Here is a 20,941-nt window from a genome sequence, read left to right as displayed (position 1 = left end):
ATAATTTCAATATGTTGAAAAAAATAGGATCGTTCACTTGATATCAAAATCTGCATTTTTATGGGTAAAGTAGAGAGACGAAGCTGTCAATCGGGTCACCCACCTTTAAAAATCCACAAATGAATGCAGAACACAATTATTTTTGAAGAATTTTATCTCTTTCTTTCAAGATAAGATAACACAGCACGTGGATGTAGGTAATATCCATATTCACCCTTGTCTGGCTATGTTAACTACAATATTCAGGGGCGGATCCAGGAATTTTTGATAGAGGGGGCGCCTTTTGGTCGATGACGAAAAAATGGTGTTAAGGGGGTTACCCCCTCGAAAACTCAACGGTTTTGGCCCATTGTTTGCTGTTCATGGCCGAATTTGTTCATTTTTTTGAATTTCTTTCATATTTTGTATTTTTAAGTTAGGCCGGCGCCTTTTGCTAGTCAAAAAATAGAGGGGGCGCGCGCCGGCTGCGCCCCCCCCCCCCCTAAATCCGCCCCTGATATTTAGGCTACATTTTAAGAAGCACGGAGATTTAGTATTTTTAAATAAACTCGTTGGTTATGTTATATTACGCATCTCTTTTGACAGCCAAAAATTGTGGTAGATTTTGGGATTTATATTTTTAACTATAGCATTGGCTTTATAGTAAGATTTACTTTTTATTTCAAACAATACAAGTTTTGATCAAAATTACATATTAAAATGACTTTTTCGTTCATACTGCAATATCAAACACATTTGCCTCAAAATATCATCTAGATTGTGAGATGCCAATTTTGTGCAGGAATTTGTCCCTGCAGTAAAAACAAAACAAAAACATAATATGCTATATTAAATGTCAGTGTGTCAACTTTATGTAGTCCGACATTACATCCGACATCTTAAACGTTTGCTGACAACTTTGTAGGCCTACGCTCTTTCGAAAATGGTACGAAAACGTTTTGTGTTTGCTGGGATTCATAATACCAAGTTTAGATAAAATAAAAATAGGACACTTTTGCACAGGTTCATTGACCTTGTTGACAATACGTGCGTCTCCAAAGTGGCGTGCGTCTCCGTGCGCGGATCACAACAGCGTCAGCAAGTTACGCCGCGATGCGCCGCGCGTTGCTAAGCGTCTCTCGTGGAAACCAAAAGCGATGCGCCGGATCGCAAGCAGAATATTTTCAGTTTCAAAGTATCAAGAATTCATGCAAGCAAGACATCGTGATTTACAATGGCTTTTTCATTTTACAAGAACTACCTACTCTTATCGACCTGAACATTATGGATGTACGATCAACGAGAAGTCAAAAAGCATTCAACGTTTTTGATGAATTGCAAAAAAATCGTCAACTTTGTGATGTTACTTTGAAGGCAGATGGTCAAGAATTTCCAGCACACAGAAACATTCTTGCAGCATGCAGTCCTTACTTCCGAGCATTGTTCACAAATGGCATGAATGAGACAAAAGAAGCGACTGTTCAAATACCAGAAGTAGACCCACAACTTTTCAGCCTTTTGCTAGACTATGCTTACACACGTGAAGTCAAAGTTACGAGTGAAAATGTCGAGAAGATACTGCCACTGGCCGATCAGTTTAACGTGCCTGGTAAGGATAAAATAATATATATTAAGATAAGAAATTAAATTATTTCGTTCTGTGGAATAGTTAATCAGTTCACGAACAAAGTTCAGATTTATTGAACAGCTATCATGCTATAATGGGTAGGGGGATTCTACTTTTTAAACATGGAAAAGTAAAGTTAAGACATCTTTTCGGGGAAAACAACTTTTATATCACTTTTCCGCTGAAATTTGTTATTTTTTTGTCCGAAAAGCAAGCCTCATAAATTAAGCTCATAGCCTACTTCCGCCACAACGAACTTATTCGAATAAATTTGAAAAACATGAAATGCCGAAAATTTCATCCAAAAATTGCCCCATTTTCTAGGAAATTCACCATTTTGGATTGTACAGAATTAGTATGAAGCGCGTGTCGTCGCTGTCACGCAGATGATAGCGGCCAAACGCACTGTAAAACGCAAGCGTATTACGCGAAAGATACCGAGTCTTTAGATGGTCGGGTCAGCTCCTCTCCTTTTTCTCGTAGGCCTATTACTATTAGCCATTATTTCTTCTTCTTTTTTTCTTGTCAGAGCAGGCCTCTCTATTTGTGTGGTAGGCCTATAAATTAAATTTCAATTTTAATTTCATGTGAATTTTTATTAGCTTCCATTCAGGCTATTTTGAAGAAGGGGAAAAAAAGAAACCAGCTGCAGGTGTGTCATACATTTTTGAAACTTGTCCTGTTGAGAATAAATAAGAAAAGTATTCACTTATTGAATAATATCATTTACACGCGTTTTGGTTTACAGGTTTGGTTGACATGTGTTGTCAGTTTCTCACGGAACACCTAACATCAGATAATTCCATCGGTATCTGGAGATTTGCCCGATCCTACTTTTGTTTCCGTCTTCAAGAAAGTGCCTTCCGATTTGTTCTGATTCACTTCGAGAGTATAACGTCGGGCAATGGTATGTCAGGCATTTGGGACCTAATTGCATTTCATTTCACTTTGCAAGGTCCCAATGTGTTATAAAAGACGAGAGTATTTTGCTACTAACATGTTATTAACAGCAAAAATAAACAAACATAAGCAGCACGTTTACACACTTCCTAAGACCTATAATAGGCTTCGCTATAATATTACCATTGCTGTAGGTGTTATAGAAAATTGAACAAATTTTGATTATAGGATAATTATATATACCTCGCACTTTTGTATAAATGTTTTGAAGAACAAAATTGTCATTTTGATGTATTTTACATCGCTTTGTTTACTTCTTACGATTTTAATATCAAGCTATCTACTGAAGATAGCAATACTGAAAATATCACCATTGTGTTATTTTGTGCATGCATAACGCAAACATGACGGAGTTTGGACACTCAATAATCTTTTTGGTTGTAACCTTGTATCTAAAATGATTATCCCTCAATTTACTCTGTATTTTATAAATCCAAATGCTGATAACAATTTTTTTTTTATTATTGTCTTCAAACTATGTTATCCCTACACCTTAAAAGGGCGTGAAAAAAATACAAGAATTTGTTACAAAAATTCAAATTCTTTAGTAATCGACGTATGTAAGTTCACAAAAGTTAATCACTATAACAAAAGTCTATTTTTTGTTTGTTTTTACAATGCCTTTGTTTTTTGGCAAATTCGTCAGTCATACCGGAGTGACATCTCATACGTTATCTTAATACTAATTATGGCGTGTCCGTCCTCTGTCCGCGCGCTATCGCGTGCGCGTGGCTCGCTAACGCGTGCTCGCGGTGCGTATAACGCGAGCGCGCGGTGCGTATCGCGTGTGCGCGGTGCGCTATCGCGTAGTGCTGCGGAGTACCGACGGGCGCAATGCGAGCATCGGAAAGCATTACAGTGACTAACAGGTGCATCTCATCGGACCAATAGGCCTATTTTAAAGACATGATTAACATACCCGTTTGCGTTCACATTTCTCCCGATTGAATTGACGGCCTACATCCAGACACTACTAAAATTTCGGGGTATTTTTGGGTCCTCCGATGTGGTTGCAGGACAGGGTTTGGAAGAGGCGAACGATGGGTTTTCAGATTAAATAGGTTCCGAAGTAAGCGTCATAGCTACAAAACAGAGTCGATAGTTGTGTCTTAATCATTGAGAGATATAATCGTATAGTAGTTTGAAAGGTCAGGACAAGTATTATAGGTAACGGGCGTTGGGTAATTAGAGATAGGCCTATCACGAGAACCGCCCAACCCGAGAACCGCGAAATCTAGTTCATTATAATCATTTGTATTTACTGATGATATTATTATAAACTAGATTTCGCGGTTCTCGGATCGGGCAGTTCTTGTAATAGGCCTATCTCTAATACCAATATACCTGCCCTGACCTTTTTGACTACTATGATATAGGCCTAGGCCTACGTCTTCCAAGGAGGATCCCGAAAATACCCCGAAATTAGTAAACGCAATAACGCCTAATATAACGGGTTATAATGCCTTACCATAACTGATTATTTTAATGTTAACCATTTTGGAGGACCACGGAAATAGTCATGTTCTACTGAAATAGGCCTATGCACTCGTTCCGTATTGAAATAGGCCTATTGGTCCGATGAGATGCACCTGGTAGTCACACTGTTAGGCCTAATGCTTTCAGTTGCACACACTGCTACCCGTTGCTACTCAGCGAAAGCGATCCGCGTGCACGCGATAGCGCGCGGACTCAGCGCAAGCGATCCGCTCGACGCAATAGCGCGCGGACTCAGCGAAAGCGCTATGCGCGACGCGATAGCGCGCGGACGGACGGACGGACGGACGGACGGACACTCTGTAAATAGTATTATGATAGGCCCATACCAGTACGCCATGGGTTGCGGAGGTTCGACTCACTCCCTAAATCGGGGAAAGGTCCACTTTTTAGTTTTACTAGCGGGATACCCGCGCTTCGCGCGGGTCCCCGCTAGATGGGAGCGTTCACCATAACAGGAATAATTACTGAACAGGTAGAATCATTGAAAAGGTACATTTTATTTTTCTAAACCTGTCTCTTCTTACACTTTCTTTTTTAGTTTCTTTTGCTTAGCTTGTGATTTTCCGTTTCCATGTTATTTATTTAAACCTCGTTCCCATTATTTTCTAAGTCTGTCCTTTCCCTTTAGCTTCTTTGTTTATTTGCTGCTTGTGATTTCCCGTTTCCATGTTTTTCATTTAATTCTGTTCTCATTATTTTAGCTTTTTTTTTCTTACATTTCCTGATTAGTTTCTTTCCTTCTTTGTTTCGTTCCCGTTTCATTTAGTTACTTTAACCCGTTGGCCTATTACTCGTACTTTTTTGTCCTCATTTTAATTTTATTTTTCTTTATAGTACCGCTTCATGTTGTTTATACAACAAACATCTTTTTCCCGTATTTATTACGTCCTCTCATAGCGTGTCTGCGGACGTGTTCACCCGTTATCATAATCCCGTGACCCGTCCATGTACCTTTTTGTCCTTTATTTTTCCTTCTTTCCGTATTATCAATATCATGTCCACTGGTCTCTGGCTCGCAGTCGCGTGGCTCTGTGCCGTTTACGCGCCCATTGGCGTAGTGCGCATTACGCACGAGGCGCCGACGCGCTGCCGGCCAGCTGCAGTGACGCGTAGGCTGACAACCGATTTTCATAACAAAAACCCGTTTTTACCCATATTTTCACTGTTTTTGCAGCCAATTCTTGACCGTTTTCAACCAAATAAAGTTTAAACACGTCCCCGTATATTCATCGATCTCCCGTATGAATTTGGCGACATTTGGATTGAAACTGACGGAGCCTTTATAGGCATACATAGATAGATACATACATACATAGATACTATTAGTTATTAGGTGAAGCGAAGGTATGGTACGGGAAATTATCGTGCGCGAAGTGTCATACTGGGTGAAGCCGAAGGCTGAACCCAGTATGACACTGAGCGCACGATAATTTCCCGTACCATACCGACGCTGAACCTAATAACGAATTTATCATACCACTAAGTCATTCTAAATATTGAAATAATTACGTTTTTAAACATTTTAATTCCTGCTAAATAGGAAAAATATTACAAAAAATAGATGACTGTTCCGCGTATTACAGGTTGCGTGCATTTTACGCGCCCGGTTTACGCGATTCGCCTTTATACGCGTACATCGCCGTACACGCGTATCGGCCTTGCGAAATACGCTCTCACTGACTAGATATAAAGCGTAAAATACGCACTCACTGACTAGATACGAAAATATATCAGGTTAGCGGTGTTCTTTGATGTTGACCTTAGTGGTATGATAAATAATATAAGAGTCACATAGATACATACATAGATACAACATTCCCCTATTTATAGTAAGACTAGCGGGACACCCGCGCTACGCGCGGGTCCCCGCTAGGTGATTAACTTGCGGGAGCGTTCACTAAAACAGGAGGAATTACTGAACAGGTGGATCATTGAAAAGGTAAATTTTATTTATCTGAACTCCTTAAACCTACGTTTCCATTTTAACTTCTTTCTTTCTTTTTTAGTTTCTTCTACATGGGCCAATTTTGTTCCATTTAAAAAAAATTCTGCTGCTAAACTTGCGATTTTCTGTTACCATGGTTTTTTTTTCTAAATCTGTCCTTTCTTACATTTCCCTTTTACCTTCTTTTTTTATTTGCTGCATAACTACGTGATTTCCCGTTTTCATTTTATTTAATTCTGTCCTCAGTTTTAATAGCTTTTTTATTTAAATTTCCTGATCTTATTAAAGATTTTTTTTCTTACATTTCCTAAAGAGTTTCTTTCTTTTCACATACTCGTACAGCCTGTTTTTCCTCATTTTGTTTTCTTTTTTATTTAAAGTAGGGCTACCTCTTCATGTTGTTTGTACTTTTTAACACACATCTTTTTCCCGTATTTATTAGGCCTACGCTACGGTCGTTCACCCGTAATATCATTCATTACGTGACTCTGCGTCGTTTACGCGTGTCATGGCGTAGTGCTGCGTTACCCGCGCGGTATCGCTGCGCTACGCGAGCGGCTTGGCATTAGATACGCCCGTGCGACGCGCAGGGCTAGCTTAGTAACTGACTCCTTTTTTTTTGTTTACCTAGGATAGCAACGGACCACATTTTCACTGATTTTGAGGCCAATTCTTGACCATTTTCAACCAAATTAATAACATGACATTCCCGTATATTCCCCGATCTCCCGTATGAATTTGGCGACATTTGGCTTGAAACTGACGGAGCCTTTTCACTTTCATTCATAGTCACAACATTAGCCTATTTATACTAAGATGGCTAGAGATTTTCGATTTTCGGCTACGGGCCTGAATATTATAATGTCACCCGTCTTCCAATTTCAGATCTGGATGAGTTCTTATCTCTTACCATTGATGAGTTGATAGAGATAATCAGCGAGGATGGTCTCAACGTCAAGATGGAAGAATTTGTATTTGAGGCCGTCACCAGATGGATCAAACACAAGGAAAAAGACAGAAAACAGTACATCTATCGGATCCTACTGAGCATTCGTCTTGGAATGACCAACACAGACTTCTTCATGAACAACATCAAGAGTCACGAGTACGTCAAAGACAACGAAGAATGTAGATCACTTATTGTGCAGACGCTGAACTACACGTATAACTTTGAAGCGGTCGATTCTCTTTGCGGGCCAAGTCAAGTCGTGTCGCGTCCACGAGAACCTTATCGTCTCCTCTTTGCTGTGGGAGGGTGGAGCGGGGGCAGTCCGACTAGCGCTCTCGAGTGCTACGACACGCGGGCAGATAGGTGGACGATAATTGATACGGAAAATAACAGACCTAGAGCCTACATGGGAGTTGCTGTTCTAAATGGTAGATTATATTGCATTGGAGGTTTTGATAGTAATCAGTACTTCAACAGCGTGAGAAGTTTCGATCCGCAGACGAAGAGATGGGATGACGTGGCGCCGATGCATTCTCGACGATGTTACGTAAGCGTAGCGGTACTTGGAGGGTGCATTTACGCAATGGGTGGCTTTGATGGTCATACTCGATTGCGCACAGTTGAGAGGTAAGCATAGACCTTTTCCCCTATATTCCACCATCGTTCTTACGCCGCGGCAAAATTCCCGAGTTCAAATTTTGAACTTCAATTGCCATGTCTCTTCTTTTTTTTCCTGCTTGAAATGATCTTGCCGGCTCCGTCCTTCCCTGCCTGTCCAGTCCGGCTTTGTCCCGTTGTTTTGTCTTGTCTTTTGTTCTGTTTTATATAAATAACATTTCGTTTAGAAAGCTTTATTTTTATATTGAATATTGGTTATTCTTTTATTGTTGTTGTTATGTTGTGAAGGGTCCGTGGATCACCAACCTTCTGGTGAGTTTTATCTTCCACACCTATCACATATTCTGTAATTTGCTCTTTATACATTATTCATATTTTGCTGAAATCAACATTTGGTCTCAAATCGACATTTCCCCCCATTCTTGTTTCTATCCATCAGGTATGACCCTCATGAAAACCAATGGACAATGATTCGGCAGATGAATCATCACCGTAGTGACGCTTCAGCTTGCAATAACAACGGGCGTCTGGTTATTGTCGGTGGCTTCAACGGTAACGAATGTCTCAGCACCTGCGAGATGTATGATCCGGAGGTGGGAGAGTGGAGAGATCTGCCACGTATGAACAGGTACGATATACATCACTTTCAATGTATCGTTTTAGCTAGATTCGTATTTGTGACAAGCAGACACAAAAAAGGAAATCATCCACATAATGCTGGTTTCATACTATCATCATCATGCCGCTTGCCGCTGAGCGGCGTGACACCCCGACAGAATCAAGGCTTGTCATTGGCTGATACGTCATGCTACTTGTCGCAGCGGCAAGCGGTATAATATGCCTTACAAATGACAAAACCCCAAGTTATCTTTTCGAATTTAAGCCTAAACAATATTTTAACTTTGTGTGAGACAAAATTTTGTACTACTTCACAATTTTTACTTCTGTGCAGCCGTCGTAGTGGTGTCGGATGTGTGGGATTCCGTGATTCCGTCTACGCAGTCGGTGGCTTCAACGGTCTTACCCGACTCAACACTATGGAGCGATGGGCATCAAGTAGCTTGTCTTGGACTCCGTGTCCTAGCATGTACATTCATCGCAGCAACTTTGGCGTGGCCGTACTGGATGATATGATATTTGTCATAGGGGGGTTCAATGGTATCACGACCATCTACAACGTAGAGTGTTATGATCCTGATAATGAAGAATGGTATGTTGAATAGACTCGCTCCGTCGGGAGTAAAGAGCACATTTTATCGATTGTTTGGAGCACAAAAAGTTTTTAGGTAAAAAGGCGATTAACCAAATCGTCTTAGCAGTTAACTTTTTGTGTTCCAATCATGCAGGTTTACTTTCTTTGACATCATTGTGCCTTTCATTCAGCGCATCTCCAAAAGCATCTCGAAAGCACAGTACTCATCAGTAGGCCCTATCTGCTTTCAGATTCTGCATTCTACTTGGGGAGCTGCATGATTCAAAATACATGTCTCAATTACCTGCTAAAGGATATGTATTTGGGAGGGCAACCCATAGAAGCTTTAATACATAGATTGGAACGTTCCGTGCCTATACTTTCTGTGTGTGCTTGAATTCAGCTGACGCCGGTACAGCGTTCGGACCTGGCGCCTCACTTCCTTTTATGTTCGCTCGCTTTTTGCACTATTTTTGAGTTCGTTAACGCACCCCTGACTTATCGTCGAATCTCGGCAAAATGCCTACGTTCTGATGGAAAGTATTCATTAAGCTCACATTCAGAATGTGTAATGTTGACGAGCTTATGGATTTAATAATCATAAATCGTTTTTATATTTAAAAAATACATCGTCTGTTTTATTTGCGAAAAGGTACGATGCCGCCGACATGAATGTCTATCGCAGTGCTCTGAGCATTGGGGTCATGGCGGGAGTGCCCAATATCTCCGATTTCTGCTGGCCCCGTGATCGCGGTCTGCCGCCTCAATGACACAACAACAATCCGCGAATCCAAACAACTTGGAACAGGCCATGCAAGCATTGCGGCAGACGGATGAGGCACGGGAGAGACACGCTAGGAGAGCAGCGGAAGTGGCCGCACAGCAGCGGCGCGATGCTCAAGTACAGCAAGCAGCTCCAGAAGAACAGCAGCATCAGGAACAGGTATGTATTATGTGTAAACACAGATGACGCATGACGTATGCATTATGAGACTGTAGACATGTGAGATAGAAAGCTTTGGAATCCTCTTTGCTCGACTGGAGTTCTAAGTATACAGATCCATGCAGTGTTTACAAAGGTCTGGAGCCATCCCCAGATTTGTGGTGCCTTGAGCACTACATGCTTCTATTTTCACACGCCCATACAACCCCACTTCCCCTGCAAACACACCCCCACCCACACACATACCCCACCCCCCGTTCTAGTCAAGAAGAGTTATATTTAGGCTATGCTATGTGTACGTATTGTATGAATTTTCCATTATTACCGATTTTGTACAATTTTTATGCATAGTTGGCACTATAGACGTGATAAACCGATGCACTGGCGGATTTATGACATGAACCCTCAACAAAAGGGTAATGTTTTGCTCAGCAAAAGGGTTGTTCATTATGTGGGTTAAGTTTTACTCAAATGTTCTGAAAGCGTATCTCGCCATGAATGATTCTTTCTTAATCACACTGTAGGAAGGTCTCGATCACCATTATGTTTGCACCAGATTCATGTCCCAATCAATGTACCATGATTACATGCCACTCCCTTCTCACACCAAGCCAGGTGGATGTACCGCATGTTACCTAGTTGGAACACTTTTTGTGATAAAAACTCAAACAGTGGTGATGCAATTGCAAATTGCATTTTTGCAAAGCAAATCATACACCAAGTTACGTTGCATATTCACCTCAATTTTTTTTTAAATCTTAGCGATTGTCCAAAAATGAGCAAAAACAGACTAAAATACATTATCCAGGCTCCAAATTATACTGTACGGTTACTGACCGTCGTTTTATCTTTTCGGTTTCGGTTTCGGTTTCAGTTTTCGGTTTCGGATCTCATTGTTATTTTGAAGTGTTAGCATTAGCATGGTACTAGTCTTTTGTTGCCTACAGAAAAGTTGAACGAAGATCAATTCAGTTTTCGGTTTCGGGAGTTATGTTAATTTTTGACATGCAAATGTGAGATGAGAGGGTTAGTGCTTATCTAGACAAAAAAAGTGTCTAAATATTACGTAAATTCGCGATAAATTGTACGGCTTCAATTGACTTGCGTTGGGTGTATAGGTACTTCCGCAAAGGTGGGAGTGGCTTGTGAAAATAGCCCAGCGTAGAACTATTCATTAATCACTAGTAATCAGTGTTGCCAAGAATCACGTATACTTGTTCGTGCAATCGCGCAAAAAACGGTCATATAATTTTGTAGAGATGAAACGGGGAATTATTTTCGTCCCAAATACACCTTAAAACTTGGTAATATGCAAAAACAAAGAAGTGCGTTGAAGTGAAACTAATTGGGTTTCTAAATTGGTAATCTGATAATTGCTTGAGGCCAAATTCCCAGACTCAAATCTATTTTAAACGTATATTATTTGTCATTCATTGACCAGCGAAAGGGGCACTAGATCACTAAAACACCGGTCTTCCACACACTGTAGGTGTTCCATAATCTTGTCTTATCCAGCCTTTATTAACAACAGGCATCCACCTCTATTGAATTAAGCTGATTGGTACTTCAAACTTAACAATGAATTCAAGGAACAGATCAACTCACATAATCCCTTGCGTTTTCGTTTCTGAACAATAGAGCTCCCGAAACAGAAAAGATAAAACGACAGTAGCTATCGAGTGTCTGTTTGCGACGACCGCGTGTTGCATTGGTTTTCGCGCGTATTTACGCATTAATTGTGCCAAATTAAAATGAAAATTTGTCAATCAAAATTGAACATGTTGAGTAAAGAAACCGTGTAGAATAAAATCGGGAATATCAAAATGAATAAGAAGAATGCGTGGGTGCCATGGGTTGGCGATATAATTCAAGAGCCAGTCTCTCTTGTACAGATTTGCAAAAAAAAAAAAAATAGAATTTTCTCTTTAAAATAATTTTGGGATCTTGATGTCGCAGCCCGTTATGATGCTTTGAAGTTTGCACGAGGACGCTTGTCATCAAATCATTGGATCCCAATTTTTGTAATGTAACCATTTGGCGCTTCAAAAAAAATAATGATGGCGCATGATGTTACGCACCTCCAAAGTTTACCATTTTGCAAGTAAGGCTCAGAGAGGCTGAAATTTTTTTGGAACTTTTTTAAGCTGAACGAGAGCGCTGTGCACGCTCATATTCATAGACAGGGGGGGCCGGCCAAGATTGGCTGAATTTTGACGTCGTTATTGGTTTTACACGTAAACACAAAAATGTCTCAAATTATTCCAAAACTGTACGTATGTTATTAAGCACTATTTTATCAGTCTAAATCCGTTGAGGTTCGCCAGTGAACCTCATTGTAAGTACTGTTTTTTTTATTTTTTTTGTATGAATAACGCACGATATGTTACGATATATACTGAAAATTTCCGCTGTGTGTATCAATAAGTTTACGTGGTGTAGTGGTTACTGAGCTCGCCTTCCACGCAAAGGGTCCCGAGATCGATTCCCATCCCCGGAGATGATTAAAAAATTTTCTTCTTCTTTTTTCTTTGAATTTAAAATTATTTATTTTCATGTGAAAATGTATACATTGCACTGGGAAATATATTTTGTGCATTTTTTTTCTGTAATGGGGCCACCCGGCCAATACAGCTCAAAACGGATCTTGGCTCCGGGAAAAAATAATTGCGTCCATCGTGCAGGCAGTGTTGCCGTCATATTGTCTGTTTTGTTTACGCTTTTGGCTATTGCCACATTGAATAATGTAGTCCACCATCGTCTGTTCATAGACATACCACCTAGACCTATTACTGCCCATCCCTTACCACAGCGGGAGGTGAAGCCACGTATCCAAGGTGATTTTGGTCGGGTGGTCGGACGCGGAGAAATAAGCGTTCATGTCTGGAGAGAACGCGCTCGTTTGCGTGATTGTTGCGCCATTATCGCTCGCGTCAAATGCAATAATGTTCCGTAGACGCGAACATGTTTGCTTGCTTGCGTCCGGGTATGCGTCCGGGTCAAAGTCGTTTCTAAGCAGTGTCGGCTTCACTACGCGAACCAAAGTCATAGGTCTAGGTACTTGTTTGTCTGGGCTCATATTGTACATGTGCGTTGTTGGTGTTAATATGTACCAACATTATTTTTTAGAGAAAATTCTTTCTTTTCTTTTTTGTATCACAACCCTATTTATGTACATAATAAGGGAGACTGGCTCTTAACAATCCTCGAAACATAATTTAAATTCATAGCCGTTATAAATCTATATTTTATGTTTGAAATCACATTCACATATTTATTTATAGCAGTTGATGGGAAAGAAGTACTAGAGCCAGAGGGGGACAGGTAAAAAAAAAGGGCCGAGGTTAAGAGAGGAATGTGAGCTACAGCAGGAACAGAGGAAATCATGAGATGCGGGGAGACGGGAGACAAGGAACAAGAAACTGATTAAAATGAATTAAATGAAACAACTGATCAATCGTTAATAGATTTGGCAATTGGTAAAATTATTGTTCTTAATAAAAACTCGGGAGGGTGGTGATGCATTTTGCAAATTGCATTCATTTACGAACCGCGAAAGCCGGGTGACCGCTTGTACTTACTATTGTCATTTATTTGAATCGAAGGCTGCCGAAGAAGCTGCTGCAGATATAGAGGAGGAGGAATCCGATGCCGAACTAGATGAAGCAGGCGAGGACGAAGGTGTTGAAGACGACGAAGACGACGACGAAGAGGAGGTTCAGATTCCAGAAAGGCCTCCGAATCCCCGTCGACCACCCATGCGATCTAATTCTTTGCGACCAGGAACACGAGATCAAGAAAGTTAGGAATAGAGAGTGGTATTGACTATGCAGTAGCATTAGCAGGTTTACTGATAATCATGAATACTTTAATTGCTGGATCGGACAGGGTATATTTTGGGGTCTTCAAATTATTGTCATCTTGTGGTGGACAAAAATGGAATATTTGTGGTGCAAATATACTATTTTATTTAATTAATCTTATTTAAGAAATAGTTAACATTTATATTTTTGACTCGGATTCCCAGAAAGACATTGTAAAAGATGGTATACAAGTAATTATATAGTATAATGAATAAGCTAAGTGATATCCGAACAAAATGCACTAGCCATATATTTTAACTAAGTCATAAACTATTATTAGTAATAAAATGTGAAAGAATGAAAGTAATAAGAGCGTATGTAAGGTGTGTGAGCTTTAGAATGTATGCAGTTATGAATGTTGTGTGTACAAGGATGAGTGAGATGCGTGTATGAGATGGATATTGACATTGTTGAATCTTTGCCTGACGGATGATAACTCTCTGCTTGATCCAAGCAGACACCCTCCATGCGGGGCTTAATGTAGAAGACGATTTTACCATTTCCAGGTGCGTCTTGTACTGAAATTCGCAGTCCGAAGTAAGTATGCGTATACCTGTTTGAATGAATGGGGGTTGGGTGGGGTGTGGCGCGTGGGGTGATTGCGTGAGTGAGTGATTGCGTGAGTGAGTGATTGCGTGATTGCGTGAGTGAGTGATTGCGTGAGTGATTGTGTGAGTGATTGAGTGATTGCGTGATTGCGTGAGTGAGTGAGTGAGTGAGTGAGTGAGTGAGTGGGGGTGTGAGTGAGTGAGTGAGTGAGTGAGTGAGTGAGTGAGTGAGTGAGTGAGTGAGTGAGTGAGTGAGTTGGCGGAGGAATGAACGAGCGAGAAAAGTGATGGGTTTATGATTGGATGAATGAGCTGTGACAATGAAATAATTGAATGAATGAATGAATGAAGATAATTGCAGAGTGTTGGCATTTTAAAAGCCTTGTTTGAGTGAAAGAATTTAATTTAAATGGATTGATCCGTAGAGTATGTGCATTAAATAACTGACAAAAACAAAATTCTGAAGTTTTTTACAATATTATTAAGACATCACATAGCAGGAATTGTGGCACACTCGACATTTAATCCACACTAACCATGCCCGGATAGCGTATTCTGGCTCTTAAATGGTGCAATATATTTCCTGATATTTTGGTGGTTTTATCGATGTGAATTCTTTTTATACCGATAATGTATATTTTCTTAGTATCAGTACTATGAACATTTTACAAAATAAAATTTAAAAGACAACTGACATAAAAATAAAAAACCGTTCAAATACAAAATTAATGTTGTGATTGCGTCATTATTTTTAGAAGTTTGCAAATATATTTTTGTTCAAAAAATCATAAACCAATCTGGAGTTTCATGTGCTTTTCAAACTAGGTGTATGCCTATTATAGATGAGTTGACCTATGACATCACATTTCAGGACGCCTTCTGCATGTTGTTTCAAGATACGAAACGAAACGAAACGAGAAAGGAAAAGAGAGTAGAGGGGAGAAGAGGAGAGGAGAGGAGATGGGAGGGGAGGAGAGGGGCGATAATGTGTTCTCTTAAAATTTTTGATATTTAACAGTACAATAACATGTACTTAAAGTGTATGTAGCTGGGATGAAAAGCTGACCATCAATTGAAAATTTTGATTTTTCATATTGAAGATATACATTTTTCCCAAAAAATACTTATATTAATTTTTTTGGGTGTTTCTTTACGAAAGATCAAAATTTTCATACGATGGACAGCTTTTTATCCACACTTTAACAGCATGTCATTAGATTTATACAGTTTACTTCGCGGACTGTAAAATTTCAAAAATATCAATTTTTAATCATTTGCCATAAAATTTGTATTAGGCATATATCGCGAATTTCAAAAATTCAAAATTATTTGATATCAGAAGGACATTTCTGGTATTCAGAATGCAATTCGATATGTCTGATGTGCTCTCAGGTCCAACAAAATTACTGCAATTTCAAGAAACTTCCCTGTCTATATAATTAGCAACTTAAAGTCCAATTCAGTGATCCCAGCGAAAGTGTAAAAAATAAAAATTGTTTATAAAATGCTTAAAATTGAAGGATATGTTTGAAATTGAAATTTGGTATTTTTGAAATGCAAAATTGGGCAAAAACGAAGAAAACAACAGTATTGACTAAGTTGAAGCCCCATTCAAATACATGTACACTCTCAGAAAAAAAGGTGCTACTTAGAACCTTTTTTTGTCCTGTATGTAGAGCCCTAAGCAGTAATAAGGTTCTAAAACGAACCTTCAAAAGTTCTATAAAGAACCTTAAAGATTTAAATAGGCCTGGGGACATTCTAATTGATTCATTCAGGGACTCATCACAAAGTTAAGAAAAGTAAAACGCAGTGTTAACCCTTTTTGGTACTAAAAAATCATTTTCTTGGATAAAAAACCTTTTTTTCTGTTCTACTAAGAACCCTTTGAGGGTTCTTTCTTTAAGATTCCTTAAAGGTTCTTCAAGCTTAAGGTTCTTTGTCTTGGCTACAGAACCATTTTTGGTTCTACAAAGAACCCAATTGAAACCCATTTTTTTAAATAAAATCGTGATACAAATTTTATGGCAAATTATTAAACATTGCTATATCCGATCCCTATTAAAACCCGCTATTTTTCTATGAGCGCAGTCAGTGTACTTTTTACGTGAACATTATGAACGAAATGTGTCAGTAATTTTTGCGCAGACACGAATTTATTAAAGATTTAATTTATTGATCGATCATCTGTTGTACAGGGAAAACGATGAAAACGGATTGACCATGTTGACTGAGAATTTAATATTGATTTATGTTTCGTATTAGCAAGTGCCGATATTGAATAAACATGAGTTGAAGATATTTAATAAACCTGAACAATTAAAACGAGTCGGATAGACGTAATATTGTTTCTAATAAAATAGGCAGGATAGAACGTAATAAAATCTATATCTGTCTTTGTTTCAAGATTTCATAACGGGTGTTAGAGCAACGAGATCGCTTAATTTTGTTTTTATTGGGACACTATAGACTGCTTCTCTGTATGGATATGGTTATTAGGTTCATTCTATGATTCGTGCTACATGTACAAGATGTCTTCAAAAACAGGTGCAATAAAGCTGAGGATGACAGATTTCATGAATTTCAGTGTCACATATTTCGTGTTTTTTGTCACATTCATTCCCATGGTAACATCTTTAATCAATCAATGTTCTGCAAATTTTCATGTTGTTCATGGTAAGAGAATGTTAACCAGTGAAACTCGCACTTACAACAACGTCAAAACGCAGTCTCGGTGCGCTACGAGTTGCCTTCATGATCCGAGGTGTCTGTCGTTTAATTTCGCGCGTAATTTGGGAGTGTGTGAGATGAATTCTGAAGTTTGTTTGGAAGCAGACGATCGATGTAATGACGATGACGATTACGCACACGTTCACAGAAACGGAGAGGTAAGGTATTTTTGTATCTTTAATTCTTTATGCTTCTAAATGAGTATTTTTGACAAAGGAGATGAAAGGCAGATACAGTAAAAAACATTACAATAGATTGGTCTTACAATGATACATGTTTGTACAGCCTCCTGTATCAGGAAATAAAGTTGTTCAAATTCCAATTAATGTTTTTGTGGAGGGTGTCTGCCTCTCGTCTCTTTCGTCAAAAAATCCCCCACTCATTCAAAGGCATGGAATTCTACGGTACATAGTGACTACAAGATTGATGAACTGTCTCTCTCTTCTCTCTCCATTTCACCCCCTCTCACCTCCCCCCTCTTCCATCTCTCTCCCTCTCGCTCCCTGTCTCTTCCTCTTTCTCTCCCTCTCACTCAAATAATTGACTACTAGGCCTACTAAGCTAAAACGTTTCAAACCTGTTCTACTTTAGGTAATTGGAAACTGCACACCGGATATAAATGCACGTAAGTAGATTCTATTGAACGTCTTTACTAGATTACAAAAAAAACCATGTGATTTTATTTTGTTACATAAAAAAGTAGTAGGCCTAATTGGAGAAGGGTTTCTTCGAAATAGTGAACAAAAAAGTGAGGGTTGAAGACATTTTAAACTTTTACATAGGCCTAAATTTGAACAATAAATCAAATTCAACACCTGACAACACAATGTGATGCGTTAAAATGTAATAGATTTAGAATACATCAGAAATTTGTGTCATGCTCTTTTGAAAAAATTATCCATATATTCATTGTATTTTATCATCTGCCAAAATACTTGTCATTATTCTTTGGTGTATAATCATGAAATCAGAATAATCTTGAACACTTCGGATGCATGGTACAGAACGCTAGCGTGGATGCGTCCGATGTCATGGTGATACATGTTATAAAACTATGTACGTCGTAGTTTTACAGAGATGTGTAAAGGAAAATAACGGGGAAAATAACACAGAATTCTGTAAAGTACAGGCTAAAATCCTTAATTCTACGGATTCCCTATTAATCAACGGCCATTTTCGCAATTTCCTATAAAATCTACTGCCAGCTAATTAACTTTTGTGGTTATTTAGCCGGCACTAGATTTGTTAGGAAATTTGCAAAAATGGCCGATGATAAGGGATCGTAGAATTCATAAGGATTTTAACCTGTAGCTTTACAACAAGGAAAAGAAGGTAAAGTGCTAGAGATTTACAGAATGTGTGAATTTCCCGTGTTATACCGCCTCTGTAAAACTACGTTTATATTTAATAGTGTGTTCTTGGAATTTGCCGTGTATAGTTCAACAAGATGATTTGGTTTGCATATTTATCAATATTGTTTTCTTCATAGAAATCCCGTATGTTTGTGAGGGTGACACATTTAGCTTAACATGTAACAACGAAGAACGTATCATAATAACCTCTGCAATGTACGGAAGACAAATGTACACCCTCTGTCCAACGACTAATATGAATACGTTGAGCTGCGCAGCTAATAATTCTCTGGCTATTGTTCAAGAAGTGTGTGATGGTAAACAAAGCTGTAATATAAACGCCAGCAGTGAAGTTTTTGGTGATCCGTGCTCTGGTACTGATAAGTACTTACATATAGAATATGAATGCGGTACGTATAAACACTTCTCGTGCTTCTTTTATTATTGTAATTTCCGCATAGCGATGAATAACGGAATAGTATAAACCGTCCCTCTGAACAATCTTGCGCGATTGAACGATCGCAGGTAGCGACCTTGAGCTTGGAGAAGGTTTTTATCGTCCTTGGTTCGCCAACTTGAGAAAAGCACATTCCCTGACATCTTAAATTGCCCGATTGAATATTCAATCAAAAAGATTGAATTTTCAATCTCACTGTCCCAAATTAGGGACAAATCATTTTCGACTGTATATTCAGTCGGGTGATTTGAATTTTTCAAACTTTTTTTTCAATCAAAAGGAGGGATTCTCAATCTTTTACAATCTTTTAGCGATTGAAGTTTGGGGCAAATCTTTTTCGATTGAATTTTCAGTAAAAAGGATCGATTTTCATTGTTTTTCAATCTTTTGCCGTCCCAAATTAGGGACAAATCCTTTCCAGTTGAAAAAAAGATTGAAAATCTTCACTCTAAAACAGTTCAAAATCTCATTCCAAACATATGCAACACGTGTCATTTGGCAGTACATTAGTGTATCACTTGATTAGATAGTGAAATCAGTCTACAAAGAGAGTTAGAGTGAAAACAAAAAATACATTTCAATCTATTTTTCAATCTATTTAGATTGATTCCTATCATCAAAGCTCATCCTACGATTATATGCCTGCATATATACATTATAAGAAGCACAAATTGGTGTAGGCCTATTATTTCCTTTTAATTTTCATTCTAAGCAATTTACAATTTATTTTAATGAATCATACTAAACTACACGTGAGTCTGTTTTTCATGGTGGGACCTGGATGAATAGCTATTTCAGATAATTTTCCACCAACATTTAACCTGAGAGTTTTAGACAATATTAGACATCTAATTTTGAAGTAAGTTTAAGTCAGTGTATACAATGAATCGAGTTATCCTTCCATAATATCTGACATTTTTGATTTTGGTTACTTTTTCTGAAAGATTTCGACTCTTGCGCTAGTAATCCTTGTTATCCAGGAGTAACCTGTACTGATGAGCTTGCTCCGTCTGTTAAGCCTATCTGTGGGCCTTGCCCCAATGGAATGGTCGGAAATGGAACCACATGCGGAGGTATGGAGTATTTTATGTATTTACCATGTGAATACCATATATAAATCAGAATATACACATAAACTGAGCTCAAAAAAGAAACTTATAATTTTTCACAAGGTCATTTCTTGAAATCCTGTCCATCAAATTGAACCAAAATTACACACAGATTTACTTCAATACTCTACTCTTAACACATGCCAAGCAGTTATCCAACTGACACAACAGCAAAATGAACTGACATGGGACAGCTTCCTGGACCACATTCACAGCCCAGCCCTGTTTCATGAAAAAAGTGTATGAAAAGCAGAAAGCAGCACCGTTTTATCATCTGTACAAGGATCTTGTGTGCATTCTCACAGATTTTTTGTCCTGGGTGCCAAATGTTGGGCTGTGAAAGTGAAGGAAGTCCAGGAAGCTATCCCATGACAGTGCATTTGCTGTTGTGTCGGACAACTGCTTGGTTACTGACATATGTTTTGAGTAGAGTATTAAGGTAATCCTGTGTGTAATTTTGGTTCATTTTGATTGACAGTATTTTAAAATATGACCTTGTGATTCACAAGTTGTAAAAAATTATAAGTTTCTTTTTGAGCTCAGTTTATTTTATTTTTAAGATAATGGGAGAGGATTTGACGAATGTTTTAGGCTTGTTAAAAGGCTCATTGTACAATATATATCTTCTATTATAGTGTCCTGGCGATTTTATGCTCATTTAGTAGGAGCAGAAGCAGGTGAATGTGAGTTAAGGCTTTCTGGCTCTCAACACTGGACATTGTCTGATAACGTATCAATGTTTTCAATCTTTATAAAACAAACGTATATTAAATTTGATTCTTCCTCAGTACCAATGCATCTTGGTTGCTACGAAGACAATGACGCCAGTCGGATTCTACCGGATGATTTCTTGTCTTCTACAGAGACCATGACATTAAGTAGATGCCTCAGATTCTGCTGGTTTCGAAATATGATCTATGCTGGAATTGAAAACTCAACAGATTGCTGGTGTGGTTATAAAGCTGCATTTGATATAGATGAAAAAAGGCCAGATGTGGAATGTAGCTCGGTTTGTAGAGGAAATCGTGAGAATGTATGCGGTGGAGAATGGAGAATAAACGTGTATAAATTAGGAGGTAATACCTAGGCATTGTCCTCAAGCGCAAGATCACCCCACCCCACACACCCTCCACCACAACACCCCCGCACAGTGACATCGCCCCGATATCTTCATG

At 38.8% G+C, this 20,941-nt stretch overlaps 2 protein-coding genes across 2 annotated transcripts in view; one reads left to right on the top strand and one right to left on the bottom strand.

Annotated features, from left to right (window-relative positions):
* Positions 1–1,262, bottom strand: part of LOC140149667 (integrin beta-1-like) — a 31,386-nt gene extending 30,124 nt beyond the window's left edge. The window contains exon 1 of the mRNA XM_072171746.1: positions 1,245–1,262. Coding sequence (XP_072027847.1) covers positions 1,245–1,262 — 18 coding nt within the window. The remainder of the gene's footprint in view (positions 1–1,244) is intronic.
* A 1-nt stretch (position 1,263) lies between these two features.
* LOC140149666 (uncharacterized) lies at positions 1,264–20,853 on the top strand. The gene is made up of 11 exons (XM_072171745.1): positions 1,264–1,588; positions 2,355–2,513; positions 6,894–7,584; positions 8,015–8,203; positions 8,528–8,785; positions 9,420–9,527; positions 10,235–10,331; positions 13,313–13,508; positions 18,338–18,610; positions 19,602–19,730; positions 20,555–20,853. Exons 1-11 carry the CDS (start codon positions 1,264–1,266, stop codon positions 20,851–20,853), a joined length of 2,724 nt encoding a protein of 907 aa, XP_072027846.1.
* The last annotated feature ends 88 nt before the right edge of the window (positions 20,854–20,941 follow it).

This window comes from Amphiura filiformis, chromosome 4 (genome assembly GCF_039555335.1).
Source record: "Amphiura filiformis chromosome 4, Afil_fr2py, whole genome shotgun sequence".
Lineage (NCBI taxonomy): Eukaryota > Metazoa > Echinodermata > Ophiuroidea > Amphilepidida > Amphiuridae > Amphiura > Amphiura filiformis.
Note: the sequence above shows the minus strand (reverse complement) of the source record. Positions and strands in the feature narration are given on the sequence as shown.